Source organism: Pholcus phalangioides, unplaced genomic scaffold, assembly GCF_987345545.1.
Source record: "Pholcus phalangioides strain wild (caught in Gottingen) unplaced genomic scaffold, Ppha-v1.0 ptg000010l_1, whole genome shotgun sequence".
NCBI lineage: Eukaryota > Metazoa > Arthropoda > Arachnida > Araneae > Pholcidae > Pholcus > Pholcus phalangioides.
The window spans coordinates 1,678,132-1,694,815 of record NW_028301603.1 but is presented as its reverse complement, the minus strand read 5'-3'; the positions used below and the strand labels follow the sequence as shown (position 1 = coordinate 1,694,815).

General features: G+C 40.1%; 1 protein-coding gene across 1 annotated transcript; it reads left to right on the top strand.

The window, feature by feature from the left end:
* The first annotated feature begins 2,354 nt into the window (after window positions 1-2,354).
* Window positions 2,355-2,756, top strand: LOC149080740 (uncharacterized). The gene has a single exon (XM_089237363.1). It carries the CDS (start codon window positions 2,355-2,357, stop codon window positions 2,754-2,756), a length of 402 nt encoding a protein of 133 aa, XP_089093489.1.
* The last annotated feature ends 13,928 nt before the right edge of the window (window positions 2,757-16,684 follow it).

Genomic DNA, 16,684 nt, shown 5'->3' with positions numbered 1-16,684 from the left:
TGCAATATCCGGAGCACTAAGCACCTAAAGACCACCAGCGGATAAGAAGCAACTGAAGACCCAGCAGCAGAAAGCGAGAGAGACATTGCAAGAACTGGCCATGGACATTGAGAGACTCTCGCAGCTGGCATATCCCGATTGCCCGCCGGACATCAGGGACGGATTGACGCTACAAGCCATCGTCGATTCTGTCAAGGACCCCGACATCCAGCAGGCGCTGCGTCTGGGCGAATACAAGGACGTGAGAAGTGCTCTTGTCTACGCCATGAAGTACGAGGCAGCCCGTCAAGCTTCGGGGAGAGAGCGACGAGTGGTCCGAGGCTCTGTTGTGGAGGACGCTACGGCATCAGAGCTCTCCCAAGAAATGAATGCAGTGGACGAGAAGCTTTCAAAAAGGATATTGGAGCTCGAGAAGAAAATTCAAGAGCCTACGTTCACCGCGGGCGCTCAACAGGTCCTGCCTGCCATAGCTGACGTGACTCGTCCGAACATCAAGCCCTCGACATACGACGGGAAGACATCGTGGACGATCTTCAGAACCCAGTTCGAGATGATCGCCTCAGCGAATGGATGGGACTGTGTACTCAAGGCCTTCCACCTAGCCGCCGCTCTCCGAGGTGAAGCTGACGAGGTTCTGCAGACGCTCGCAGCTGAGGACCGATCTAGCTATGCAGCCCTAACGAATGCGCTCGAGCTGAGGTTCGGCGAAAATTACCTCAAGGACTTCCACAGGCTGCAACCGAAGACCAGGCAGCAGAGAGCGGGAGAGGCATTACACGAACTGGCCATGGACATCGAGAGACTCTCGCAAATGGCATATTCCGATTGCCCGCCAGACATCAGGGACGGACTGACCCTGCAGTGCTTCGTCGACTCCGTCAAGGACCCCGACATCCAGCAGGCGTTACGTCTGGGGGAATACAAGGACGTGAGAAGTGCTCTTGTATACCCCATGAAGTACGAAGCAGTCCGTCAAGCTTCGAGGGGAGAGCACCGAGTGGCCCGAGGCTCTGTTGCGGAGGATACCAGGGCGGACATCATCAGAGAGCTGAAAGATCTCCTAAAGAGCGCCAAGAACGATCGTGGGATCCAAAGAGACAAGTAGTTGGGAACCTGGAACCGCCAGGGAAAAGGCCACCTGCGGAGCGTATGCTCAGTCACAGCTACCGGTACGGAAGATGCGCCATGCCGAGTGTACCACGTCTCACAGCTGCACGGAGGAGACCACGGACTCCACGTAAGAGGCGAGATTGATGGACTGCCGTGCAGGATGGTCATCGACACCGGAGCCAACGTGAGCATCGTCAGGACGGACCTGGCTCGGAAATTCCAACAACGACTTCTCTACGTACCACCATCGTTGACGCTGCAGACAATCATGGGTGAGAGAATGACTGTACGAGGAAAATTGGAAGTCTCACTGAAGTTCGCCACGGTCACCTACCAACATACCGTCTTCGTGGCAGACATAAGGGATCCGTGCATCATTGGAGTGGACTTCTTGAAGAAACACGGATTTTCCTTAGACATGAGGAATGACCAGCTGCACACGCCGAAGGAGCATATCGCCCTGCTCGGATGTGGTTGTGACGATGTACCTCCAAGGAAAGTGATAGACATTCCAAAGGCGGAAACAGAGAGCATCGCCAATGCAAAGAAGACCAATGGCAGGACCGGAACTGTGCTCTCACGAGGCTCAGATGGCAGGAAGAGGACGATCCAGCCTCGTAAAGAGAATGCGCATGGAAATGCCGACGCCCTGACGAGAGGACCGGGTACACAGAACCGTCGTCGTTGCATCAAGGAGGAAGAGAAGTATGGGCCGGTGAACCCTGTAGTGAGACGGATAACATCTCAAGTCTCGGATGACGATCCGTGGGGCGATGAGAACACCCGAAGGGCCCAACTAGAAGATCCCGATATACGGCCGATAATGGACTTGAAAGAATCCACCGGTAGTAAACCAGCGTGGCAAGACGTCGCCTCTTCCAGTCCAGTCCGACGACCAAGAGATACTGGGCGCTATGGGACTCTCTGGCGATGAGAGATGGCGTGCTGTACCGCAGATGGGAGTCGGAGGATGGAAAGATGTTCCTGTGGCAACTCGTCCTGCCAAGGAGCCGTGTGAAAGAAGTGCTGAAACAATTGCACGAAAGCCCGACCGGTGGACATTTCGGCGTGATTAAGACTCTCCAGAAGGTCCGCGAACGATTCTGTTGGGAAAATCCAGGACCGATGTGCACGAGTGGTACAAGAATTGCGACGCCTGCGCCGCCCGCAAAGGAATCGCCCCGAACATCCTGCGGCCGTTACCAAGGACCGCCCACGAGAGCACCGGATACTCGTCATCACTGATGAGAGAGGACCTTCGCCAGCCAGGTGATCTGATGTTCCGGCGACCGATAGATGCTGCTCTTCCACCGGAGGAACACGTCCAGGGACTCCAGGAGCACCTCGAGGACATGCATCGAATCGCCAGACTCAGAATCAAAATCGGCTCCGAAAAGATTAAGAACCGCTACGATGCGAAGGCCACGTCTCATGACTTCAAGGAAGTGGACCTCATCTGGCTCTGGAACCCGAAGCGCCGGAAAGGACTGTGCCTGAAACTTCAGACGTTATGGGAAGGACCCTACAGAGTCTTGAAGAGACTGAACGACGTCGTAGCTCGGATCCAGAAGACGCCATCCTCGAAGTGCAAGGTGGTCCACTTCAAAAGACTGGCCTCTTACTACAGTGACAACCCGCCGAACTGAATTGTCGGGACGAACAATTCCAAGAGAGGGGCAATGTTACGAACTATGGGCGATAGAGGGCGCAATCCTTTATCGCAACCTTCCTTTGGCAACGGGGCTGACGCCGGTTTCGGCTAAGCGCACAAATGCCTGATTGGTGGAGAACTGGCAGGGCTTGTAGAGAAAAATCCAGAAACTCCCGCCCCTCCAGACATTGGTTCAACCCCTTCGTACGGTGGCGCTGCCGACTAGGAAACTGTGAAATAGAATGTTGTGGAATGTTCTTTTTCTCGAAGTTTCTATCCGGGTTATAAATACCGTGGCGCTCGGGAAAAATTAAGGGAAAAAAAGATATACAGTCAAACCTCGTTAGTGCGTCACCCGGTTAACACATCATTCCTCTTACCGGATCACTTTTTGGAAGTCCCAATTATCTTCAGGCAGGAATTGGCACAGCTATGGCTTACTCCGTTTAACGAGTCACTCCGCTCATCAAGTCATATTTTTGCTCTCCCAAGAGTGACTCATTAACGAGGTTTGGGTGTATTTTCAAAATTAAGGAAGGAGATAATTCCAGCATTGAAAGAAAGATAATTCGCTCACAAGATGGCAGACTGAGAAAGGCTAGACAGGCTAAAAGAGACTCGAATAGACAGACTATTGCTGAAGTCAGTTGCGTTTAAACTTTGCGAGAAAGTTGTTAGCTCTCTGATTAGCTTGTAAATACGTGTAAATTTGCTGTTCTGTAAATAAATCTGTGTTTGTCCGTCGAACCGCTTCTTGTTTTGCAATCTCTAAGTCTCGTGAAAAATTATCCGGAACAATATCCCAAGTTTCTCAATTTAAATATCTGGGAGTCATAGTCTCGGCTGATCTCCGTTGGAATAATCATATCGATCATGTCTACCAGAAATGCCTCAACAACATTTTTTTCCTTCGCCACAACCCCAAATATTCTACTCGTGACGTCCGACTTCTCTGCTACCAAACTTATATTTCTCCCGTTCTTTCTCATGCAGCTGAGGTCTGGGATTCCCACACTTCTAGTAACATCGACAAACTTGAACCTATCCAAAATAAATCCGCCCGTTTTATTTACGATTGCTGGTCATCTTCTAATTCAGTTTCCGAACTTAATCTCCACCCACTCGCTACTCACCGACTTATCTCCCACTTAGCCATGCTTTACAAAATTATTCATGGTAATTTGAATTTCGATACGTCCGGTATTTGATCTAGCCCTTCCTATGTTTCCAATAGACTTGACAACCTCAAAAAATTAAAACCTATTTTTCCCTCTACAGATTGTTTTAAATTCAGTTTTTTTCCCAATACTATGGTTGAATGGAACAAACTCCCCGCTACTATTGTTAACTCCCTCACGATCTCCGATTTCTTGTCTAATGTTTCAAAGCATATGTGTAATCTACCGCGCTCTCTTGTATAGGCCTTGGGCCAACAATATTGTATGTACTACGGCGTCCAACTCCTCCAATACTCCTCCAATGGAGCTAACTACTCGTCACATCTTCTTTAATTATAAAGCAAAATATTCCTCAGGCACTGCAAATGCCTGCGAAATAGTTATTCATTGCCAGTTTCCCATTCTGATTTCGATAAGTAATGCACTGCCATCATAAATACAACAGAATACTCGATGCACCGCAATACATACATGATACACCACGATAGGCAATAGAGCACAATAAGTAATGCACCACCATATCAGCAATACAGCAAATTAAGTAGTGATTCACTATACGGTGTATCACAACACGCAAAGCACCACTATCGGCAATAAAGCACAATACTCAATCCACCACTATATGCAGTGCACCACAATACAGCACAAAACGCAATGTACCACCATCGGCAATGCAGCAATAAGCAATGCAACACTATATGAAATGCACCAACATCAGCAATACTGCAAAATAAGTAGTGTACCACGATAAGAAATGCACCACAATACGCAATACATCGCAATACGCGATGCATCGCAATAGGCAAAGTACCATAATATGTTCCACAATACACCATAAGCACTGCATTACAATAAGCAATACAACACAATATGCAATGCACCACAGTACGCAATGTATCGCATTGAACAAAACCCAATAATACGCAATGCACCACAATACGCAATAAGCACTGCGTTGCAATAAGCAATACAGCACGCGATGCACGATGCACTACAATATGGAATGCACCACTATTTGCAGTACGCCGCAATAAGCAATACACCCCAATATGCAATAAGCACTCATTAAAATAACCAATCATCATTTGCAGTGCACCACAATAAGCAATGCAGTATAATATGCAATCCACCACAATACGCAAACGCGATGTATCGCATCAAGCAAAGCAGAATAATACGCAATGCACAATAGCAATAACCACTGCATTATATTAAGCAATACACTGCAATACGCAATGAATTACAATAAGCAATACAGCACGATACGCAATGTACCACTATACGGAATAAACACTGCATTATAATAAGCAACACATCATGCAATGCACTACAATACGTGATGCATAACAATACGCAATGCACCACAATACGTAATGTACCATACAATACGCATACTGCATTGATGCATAACAATACGCAATGCACCACAATACGTAATGTACCATACAATGCGCATACTGCATTGATGCATAACAATACGCAATGCACCACAATACGTAATGTACCATACAATGCGCATACTGCATTGATGCATAACAATACGCAATCACCACATTCACCATATTGCAGTGCACCACAATAAGCAGTAGGCACGATTATAGTAAGCAATTCGGCACACGTACAACACGCAATGTAGCACAAAACGCAATACACCACAGTACGCAATACGTACTGCATTTTGAGGGTATCGTCCCGAGAGATTGGAAACTGGCTAACGTTGTTCCGATATTTAAGAAGGGTAGTAGAGAAGTGGTGTCTAATTATCGTCCAGTGAGTTTGACGAGCTCCCTCTCGAAAATTTTGGAAATTATCATCAAAAGGCAGTTTGTGAAGTGGATAGACGAGAATAATGTATTGTCGGATAATCAGCATGGGTTCAGGAAGGGGAAGTCATGTGTAACTAACCTCCTTTGCTTCTATGATTACGTGACTAAGGCTTTGGGTAAGAGCAAAAATGTCGACGTTGTTTACCTTGATTTCCAGAAGGCATTCGATCGGGTCCAACATGGCAAACTCTTGAAGCGTTTACACGAGATTGGAATAGGGGGCAACTTGCTGAATTGGATAGAATCGTGGTTAAGAAATAGGTCGCAACGAGTTATGGTGAACGGGGAATTCTCTGGTTGGACAGACGTCACAAGTGGAGTTCCTCAGGGAAGTGTCCTTGGCCCCATACTTTTTTCACTTTTTATCGATAAACTCGATCAGGGTATCGATGGAATTACTAGCAAATTCGCAGATGATGTGAAGCTAATGGGGGTAATCGGGAATGAAAGCGATAGGGAGTTGCTCCAGACCAACTTAAACAAGATTGCAGCATGGGCAAATGAATGGAGCATGACGTTTAGCGTAGATAAGTGCATGGTCGCTCATTTTGGTTCGAACAACCCACGGTTCTCTTACGAGTTGAATGGTGTCACTATCCCGGATGCAACTAGAGTCACCGATTTGGGAATTCTCATTGACGAGCGACTTAAGTTTTCTGAACATTGTTCAGCGGTTGTCAAAAAATCGAATAGAATGCTTGGTCTCATTTTCAAAAAGGTCTCTTCGCGTTCTCCTAAAGTCATTCTTCCGCTTTTTCGAGGCTTAGTTCGTCCTGGACTGGAGTATTCTGTAAGGTTTTGGAGACCATACCTACAGAGGGACATAGACTTGGTTGAAGGGGTGCAGAGAAGAGCTACGCGTGTCCTTATTGGCACACAGGGCTTGAGTTATGAAGAAAGACTTCATTTTTTGAATATGTTTACATTGGATGAACGCAGGTGTCGAGGAGATATGATCGAAGTGTTCAAAATTTTCAATGGGATGGATAGGATGGACCATGAACTTTTAGTACACCGCCAATCGACTGCTTTTACAAGGGGACACCAGTATCGATTGGTGAGGGACAATGCAAGGTTATGGTGTCGCAGGGAATTTTTCTCCAATAGGGTTGTTAATAAATGGAATAGCTTCCCCCGGAGGTAGTAAATTGTAACACAATTGACACGTTTAAAAAGAAATACGATAAACATGTTGGGGTAAATCGGGAAGCTATCCATTCTTAGAATAAGACAACCATAAGTATTCTTTATGGGCATTGTATAATATTTTATCATGTGTATATATTGTTTGTAATTTGTGTTAATTGCATTTTTAATTGGGTTGCTGTATTTTTGAAACATATGACAACCATATTTTTATGGGCATCTTTTTATCAGCCACCTCGTTGGGCATTTTGCCTGTTGTGGTGTTGTATTTGTATTTGTATTTGTATTTGTATAATAAGCAATACAGTACGCGATGCACTACAACACGTAATACATAACAATACGCAATACACACCATAATACGCAATACAGCTCAATACGCAATAAAGCACTATAAATAAGCACCGCAATACGCCATAACCACTGAAACACAATAAGCAAGCGATACACTATAATCAGCAATGCACTATAATCAGCGATGCACAACTATTTTCAGTACACCACAATAAGCATTACAGCCCAATACGCAATGCACCTCAATAAGCAATACAGCCCAATACGCAATGCACCACAATAAGCAATACAGCCCAATACGCAATGCACAACAATAATCAATACAGCCCAATGCGCCACCAGGCAATAATCACTGCATTGCAATGAGAAATACAGTACGCGATACACTATAATGCATAACAATTAGCAACGCACCACAATCAGCAATACAGCACGCGATGCACCACAATACATATAACTATATGCAATACAGTACAATACGCGATGCATCACGTAAGCGAAGCACCACAATATACGCAAAAAGTACTGTATTACAGTAAGCAATATATCACGCGATTCAGTGCAATAAGCAATGCACCATTTTAGGCAATGCAGCACAATAAGTAGTGCAGCCTTATATTAAAGGCACCGCAAAAAACAATGTACCACTATATCAGGGCACCACATTAAGCAATACAGCACAATACTTAATGCACCTCCATCATCAATACAGGACAGTGCTTATTGCCCCACCATCGGCAATACAGCACGATAAACAATGGGCCACCACAGGCAATACAGCACAATAATTAGTGCACCACCATATTCAAAGCACCGCAATAAGCAATGCACCACTATATTCAGTGCAGCACATTAAGCACAATACGCACAATTACCACAATACCTCATGCACCGCAATACCGCATAATATGCGATGCACCGCACTAAACAAAGCACATAATACGCAATGAGCCACAATAATCCATAAGCACTGCATTACAATAATCAATACAGCACTCAGTGCACTACAACACGTATAGCATCACAATCAGTAATGTAGTAATGTGTGTAATCAGTAATATTGTACACCACAAATAAGCAATGCAGCATAGTATGCGATGCATCGCAATAAGCAAAGCACTACAGTACGCAATGCATCGCAATAAGCAAAGCACTACAGTACGCAATGCATCGCAATAAGCAAAGCACTACAGTACGCAATGCATCGCAATAAGCAAAGCACTACAGTACGCAATGCATCGCAATAAGCAAAGCACTGCAGTACGCAATGCACCACAATACGCATTAAACGCGGCATTACAATGAGCAATACAGCACGCGATGCACTACAATATGCAATGCACCATTATTTTTGCAGTGCCATAATAAGCAATGCAGCACAATGCGCAATGAGAAGCAAGTATTTATTCATCCTCGACTCAAAATGAAACCTGTCAATTTCCCCATAAAGAGATCTGTCCAATGCCCCGCCCTGGGTAAGCGGACCCTGTGTGTTGGGAGCACTGGTGATGTATACACACCTCTGGGTACATGCGCAAAACTTGATCCCTACAGGTCAAGCGGTTCCCGATGTCCTCAGGTGTTAAATGAAAACTCGACACAAAATCGTAACCGACTTCCGTCACTCAAAAACGTCACTAATTTCGGTCGCTTAGAAACAGGCCCTTTTCGAGTTTGTGATTTTATATTATAGAGTAGATAAATAAATAAATAAATGAAAGCAATAATTCCAGCATTGACAAAATTAATGAGAGAGATAATTTCAGCATTAATGAAAGATAATTCCAGAATAAATGAAAGATAATTCCAGAATTAATGAAAGATAATTCCAGAATTAATGAAAGATAATTCCAGAATTAATGAAAGATAATTCCAGAATTAAGGAAAAAAAAGATATATTTCCAAAATTAAGGAAAGAGATAATTCCAGCATTGGCGAAAGATAATTCTAGCATTAATGAAAGATAATTCCAGCATTGGCGAAAGATAATTCTAGCATTAATGAAAGATAATTCCAGCATTAATGAAAGATAATTCCAGCATTAAGGAAAGACATAATTCCAAAATTAATGAGAGCAGTAATTCCAGCATTGACGAAAGATAATTCTAGCATTAATGAAAAATAATTCTTGAATTAAAGAAAGAGATAAATCCAAGAATAATGAAATGGATAATTCCAGCATTAACGAAAGATAATTCCGCGAATAAATGAAAGAGAAGATAATTCCAGAATTAATGAAAGATAATTCCAAAATTAAGGAAAAAAAGATATATTTTCAAAATTAAGGAAAAAAAAGATATATTTTCAAAATTAAAGAAGGAGATAATTCCAGCATTGAAAAAAAGATAATTCCAGCATTAATGAAAGAAATAATTCCACAATTAATCAGTTATAATTCCACAATTAATAAAGAATAACTCCAGAATTAATGAAAGAGATAATTCCGAATTAATGAAAGAGATCATTTCAGCAGTAATGGAAGCGATAATTCCAAAATTAAGGAAAAATGAATAATTTCAATATTAATAAAAGCAGTAATTCCCGCATTGACGAAAGATAATTCCAGCATTAATGAAAGATAATTCTAGATTTAGAGAAAGATAACTCCAGCATTAATGAAAGATAATTCTAGAATTAGAGAAAGATAATTCCAGCATTAATAAAAGATAATTCTAGAATTAAAGAAAGATAATTCCAGAATTAATGAAAGAAATAATTCCAGAATTAATGAAAGAAATAATTTCAACATTGATGAAAGTGATAATTCCACAATTAATTAGTGATTATTCCACAATTAATCAGTGATAATTCCAAAATTAATAAAAAATAACTCCAGAATTAATAAAAGAGATCATTTCAGCAGTAATGAAAGATATTTCTAGAATTAAGGAAAAAAAGATATATTTCCAAAATTAAGGAAAGAGATAATTCCAGCATTGGCGAAATATAATTCTAGCATTAATGAAAGATAATTCCAAAATTAATGAGAGCAGTAATTCCAGCATTGACGAAAGATAATTCTAGCATTAATGAAAAATAATTCCTGAATTGAAGAAAGAGATAAATCCAAGAATAATGAAATGGATAATTCCAGCATTAACGAAATGGATAATTCCAGCATTAACGAAAGATAATTCCAGAATTAATGAAAGATAATTCCAAAATTAAGGAAAAAAAGATATATTTTCAAAATTAAGGAAGGAGATAATTCCAGCATTAATGAAAAAAATAATTCCAGCATTAATGAAAGAAATATTTCCAGAGACAAAGAGATAATTCCAAAATTGAGGAAAAAAAAGTTATATTTCCAAAATCACACAAGGATGGAGATAATTCCAGCATTGACGAAAGATAATTCCAGCATTAGTCAAAGATAATTCTAGAATTAAAGACAGATAATTCCAGAATTAAAGATAGATAATTCCAGCATTAGTCAAAGATAATTCTAGAATTAAAGACAGATAATTCCAGAATTAAAGACAGATAATTCCAGCATTAGTCAAAGATAATTCTAGAATTAAAGACAGATAATTCCAGAATTAAAGATAGATAATTCCAGAATTAAAGGAAGATAATTCCAGAATTGATGAAAGAAGTAATTTTAACATTGATGAAAGTGATAATTCCAGAATTAATGAAAGAAGTAATGTTAACATTGATGAAAGTGATAATTCCACAATTAATCAGTGATAATTCCACAATTAATCAGTGATAATTCCACAATTAATAAAAGATAACTCCAAAATTAATAAATGATAACTCCAGAATTAATGAAAGAGATCATTTCAGGAATAATGAAAGCGATGATTCCAAAATTAAGGAAAATTGATAATTTCAAAATTAATGAAACCAGTAATTCAAGCATTGATGAAAGATAATTCCAAAATTAATGAACATATGATTTCAGCATTAATGAAAGACAATTCCAGAATTAAGGAAAAAAGATATAATTCCAAAATTTAAGGAAAAAAGATATAATTCCAAAATTTAAGGAAAAAAGATATAATTCCAAAATTTAAGAAAACAGATAATTCGAAATTTAAGGAAAGAGATAATTCCAAAATTAATGAAAGCAACAATTCCAGCATTAACGAAAGATAATTCCAGATTTAATGAAAGATAATTCCAGAATTAATGAAATATAATTCCAGAATTAATGAAATATAATTCCAGAATTAACGAAACAAATAATTTTAGCATTAATGAAAGATAATTCCATAATTAAGGAAAAAAGATATAATTGCAGAATTAAGGAAAAAAAGATATAATTCCAGAATTAAGGAAAAAAAGATATAATTCCAAAATTAAGGAAAGCAATAATTCCAGCATTGACGAAGATAATTCCAGAATTGAAGAAAGAGATAATTCCAGAATTAAATAAAGTGATAATTCCAGAATTAAGGAAAGATATAATTCCAAAATTAAGGAAAGATTAAACTGGTAGAATTGGATCTCGAGCTTCAGATCATGACGTCATTATCGAAGAACGAATGGGAAACGCAGAAAGTGCAGAGACATCAATTGTAGGAGGGGCGAAGAAACGAGTAACGAATCACTGAAGAGATAAATGACGTCATTCGTCAGATGAGCCGTAAAACCGGATTTTCAATTTCCGATTTCAAGGTTTTAGTGACGTCATCAGATTCATCGTATGACATCTTGTAATGATAAAGCAATGTAAAACTGTTGTTTATTGATGATTTGTTTACTAGAGTAATTATTCGCAAATCATCATTAACTTTTTTGAGCAGACGCCTCCAATTTCTTGTGTTACGAGAACATTTATTTTAAATATTTAGAAAGAATATTTTATTTTTAACAGATGTTTTTCCGAGCTCATGCACGCAATGTTAAGTTAATGGGAAATTGCTTTTCTACGAGAACGTGATCATCAGAAATGTCGGTCTCGTCGGAATCATGCGACAGAAATTGGCTTTTGAATGCAGTTTGTTTGTGCAACGTTATTCAGAAATTCAATGATTCATTCAAATGATGTGTTTTCTGAAAAACTATGTGAAATACACACACCCACACATAATTAATTGTAGTCACACCAATACTCGCAATCAATGTTCTCTTTATTCTACCGGTGATAGAGCTAACTGGAAAAGAAACCATTTTTTCCCCATTAATTTAATTCTCAACCCGTGGGTAGCGGCCACGGGTTGAGAATTAACTACAATAAAATGATTCTAGTGTTGTGTGTGTGTGTGTGTGTGTGTGTGTGTGTGTGTGTGTGTGTGTGTGTGTGTGTGTGAATATTAACCAAATCACTAAAGTTGTGCGCGAATGGTTATCAAATCAGTCTAGTGACCCGCGGCACATTACCAGACATCTTAAGCGACGAAACAAAATCACTTGCGTCACAATCGGAAATTGCTTTTCTACGAGAAAAGAATCATCAGAAATGTCGCTATCGTCGGAATCACGCTCTGACATGCGACAGAAATTGGCTCTTAACCCTTTATTATCCTGACGGTACTTTAAAATACTAGGTTAAATAATTAGTTTTGAACTAGTTTTTCCAAAAACATCGCTGTTTTTTTTTTTGTTTTTGTCTTGGAACTAAAATGACCTACCGAGGGATTTACATGTGACAACTATGTAATATTATCAACATGGTCATGGCTTCTCAACAAGGTCAGACATTTCACACATCGTTCACGAGAGAAGTATAAACTCTGTTTTAGTTTGGAGCTGTCTAGGCCAGTATCTTTAAGTTGCTTACATTGTGTTCCGGGGGCAACGAGCCAATTTTCGTGAATCATCTTTCCTTCAAAAAGGGGCCGTCTAAGGGCCAGTATATTCACAATATATTGCAGTTATCACAGTTTTGTAGAAATGTAGTTTTAAAATTTTATTTACACTATATAACAATGGGTACATTTACTATAGACCAGAAGGGCTCCGCGGCCACTCGAGGATAATAAAATAAATCAGTAAATTTGATAAACAAACAAAAAAAAAGAGGCCTACAGGGCTCCACCATAGAAATTATACACAGAAAAGGGCTCCGCGAGTCAGAAAAGGTTGAGAACCGCTGCTATAGACCATCACATGTTTGTTTATTTACATTTTGGGGAGCGTTGCCCGCCTTTTAAATCTGTCGTTACTAGGCAGCCGTTGTGGATGCTCCCCCTGGCGGGTGTATTTTCTGAGAGAGACATTTTTTCTCTTTTTTCCCCTCTGTTTCGGCATTGAGTGGGCGTTGTGCCAACACCTACTAGAGAATTTTCAGTGGGTGTTGGTTGTGCGCCACTTGTTTGAAATACGTTGTCATGGCAACTCCCTCTTGCGGGAGAAATACGGCGTTTCTCTCTCTCTCTCTCGCTTTCTTTCGTTCTTTTGTCCCTCTTTCGTGGAGTCGCCGAGAGAGGGAAAGAGTTAAAACCTCGTTAAGTCGTCACTCCGGTTAAGTCGTCATTTTTATTCAAGCCCTTCCAGCTCTCATAGACCACAATGTTATTAAACCCTTGTTTATTCGTCGCTAATTTCAGTTAAGTCGTCACTATGAAAAAGTTTGAAAAAGAGGAACGGCGTATTTTTATGGCTCCCATTAAAAAAAGAGCTTGTTAACAGCATTGCCATATGCTTAAGAGTCACCATAAAACCCTATATATCCAAACGGAACAGTTTAAGTAACGAAAGTTACGCTGGGGAAGTTCATTTGCCGACTAAAGTTTTTGGGGACTGTTCAAGCTAGATCTCACTTCTGCATGGGCTCTACTGGAGAAACTGCAAGACACCCAGGTTCTGTCGCAAGAAACAACGTTAGCATTTCGTCCCCCTCCCCGGGGGGGGAGGGAGCAGGGAACATCTCCGGCAAAACCAAAATTTATTGATACGTCAAAGATTACACATAGTGCAAGGAAATCAAAAATTATGTAAATCGAAGAATAAAATTAATCAAGTTAAAGTCAAACGCAGGCACGGATAATAAATAATCATAGAAAGCATGGACTCTACTAATTTAGGGCTTGAAATTTAAACAAAATATCTTTGTTGAAAAAAAGTAGACATTCTTTCCCAAGTTGAGGGTCTTCTGTTTACTTTTCCCTGCCCAGGGTCCCTCCACCAAGTCAAAAGTGTTCGAGATTATTTTGTAGTTGCATCATGAATTACTGGTGAAGAATTAAAACACTAAAATTAAATTTGATGTATATGTAAAATTAATGTGCAATAGAGTGTTTCTATTACGAAGAAAAGCTATCTATTCTAACAGATGCTCTCTCTCTCTCTGTCTTAGTCTAAATTAAAAATTACTAGTAAAATTGCTTGTTAAAAAAGATAAAAAATTGCTATTATTTTTTTCTTTCTCAATCCATAAATTTTATTAATATATTGTTATTTTGATTCATACTTTAATAAATGTCATATTACTTTAAATTTATACGATTTTCACAACATTGCACATTAAAACTGACGACACTCCGCTTAAGGCGTCATAATTTTTCGATAACTTGAGGTGACGACTTATCGAGGTTTTACTGTATATTTCAACCCTATGTAGGGAGAGGGGATTAAACGGGGGAGGGGATTACTCAATATCTATTAAGCCGGGTTTTCCTAGGAGCAGGTTTCTACAACATTTGCAGCGTGAAAACGATGATTCGTCAAAAAAACCTGATTTCAGGTTTTTAACCAATCAGCATTTTCACGCTGCACATATTATATAATATGATCTTGTTTTTTTACTGATATAGCAATTTTATTTCGACATACTCTTCTCTTCTCATAATGTCGGATGCTATTGTGGCCCTTTTAACTACTTCTCTGCAGTGTGGGATCAGTGTTAACGCCCTGTCGAGGATAACGCCGAGATATTTGGCTGTTTCTGGAGGGGTAATTCGTGCTTCATTGATTTCTAAAGTAGTATTTTGAGGCAAGTTTACTGGTCTTTTTCCTGGATAATCCACATGAATACCGTTTTCCTTGCATTTAGCTGCCCAAGTAATTTTTTGTCAATGTAATCAAGCTATGTGGCATGTTCATGCAAATTAGCTTGTGCAATAGCCCGTTATGCCAAACTTTATCGAAACTTTTTTGAGAGATCATACATCGCTATTGCAACTGTTTTTTTGTTTGAATCGAGCCCACTGCAGGTATTCGATGCCCCTTAAAAGCTGGGTCGTAGTTGAGTGACCTCCTCGAAACCCATGCTGTTTGGGTATGATAATATTGTGCTCATCATTGTGTTTGTGGAGTCGACTAATAACTACTCTCTCGAACAATTTGCCCAAACTGCTCAAGAGAGATATTGGGCGCCAGTTTTCTGCAAATCTAAGGTCCTGCCCAGTCTTTGGAATGAGCTTGATTATTGCGAATTTCCAAATTGCCGGGAAATGTTTGTTTCTGAGCAGCTCATTGAATATTTGAGTCAATGTGTTGATTAAGTTCGGCGGGAGTTCTTTGATGGCTCTGTTTGAAATGAAGTCAAATCCCGGCGCCTTTTTCTTCTGGAGATTTTTTATAATCTCTTTAATTTCAGCTTCCTCGGTTGGATAAAGGGCTGTGTAGTATTCGAAAGAAGGGGAGCGAAAGTAATTTTCCACTCTGTTGACATACGTGCTTGGGGTATTTGTGTTGGGGCTAAACTGTTGTTCGAGAGAGTCAGCAAATATCTCGGCCCTATCCTCGTCTGTTACTGCAAGCCCGTATATAAGCCCTATATATATTCTTTTTCTCTAAAATTATTCCAAGATATGAAAGTACAGAAAAATCTTCATGCTTCCATTTTTAATCGTTTTTTCATCATGTTACTCTCTTATCGTAAGCACATATCACATGTACACTACTACTACTAGTACTCAATCGCACATGTACTTCCAAGACATTTCTCTAATAGAATATCCAACAAATTGATGCATGCCGGAAAATTCTTTCTTATATTATGCGTGACGTATCCATGATGTCAAAGTTTGTGTTCGAGAAGTTTTGCTACCTGTTTTCCATATTAGAAGTAAAGCCGGCAGAGAGAAATGCCATGATGCCCGTTAGATCGCACAGTGGCTATCGCATACTGCTGAATTGCAGACGTACGAACAGTGTGTGTGTGTGTGTGTGCCATGAATCCAAAAAGGTTTGAGAACCACTGCTTCAAACGAATTGGTGTGTGCCAGAAATTGTCGTATTTGGCCATAATGTATTTAAGCATGTCTGAGGAGTGTTTGAAATGCCATCGCTCATCTTCCGAATCGAAGTGAAAGTGGCAGGTGTATGAATCGATTAAAATAATTTTATATGTCTGCTGGTCTACCAGCTTCCTTTGGAGAAACTGTTTGGGGGGGGGGGCGAGTTCGGCTGAAACTTCAAAAGCTTTAAGCATGCGTTGTGCGCAGTACATGTATATTTATTTCTAGTGAAATAAATTCATGGGGTGTGTTTTATAAGAAGTCAGAGAAGAACGGAAATATAACGAGTGATGGATGGTGCAGACTAATGCAGGAATTCTCATACTTATTCCATGCGCGGCGCCCCCT

Excerpts from the sequence above, each read along its gene's own strand:
- LOC149080740 (XM_089237363.1), top strand. The coding sequence starts at position 2,355 with ATGAGAGAGGACCTTCGCCAGCCAGGTGATCTGATGTTCCGGCGACCG.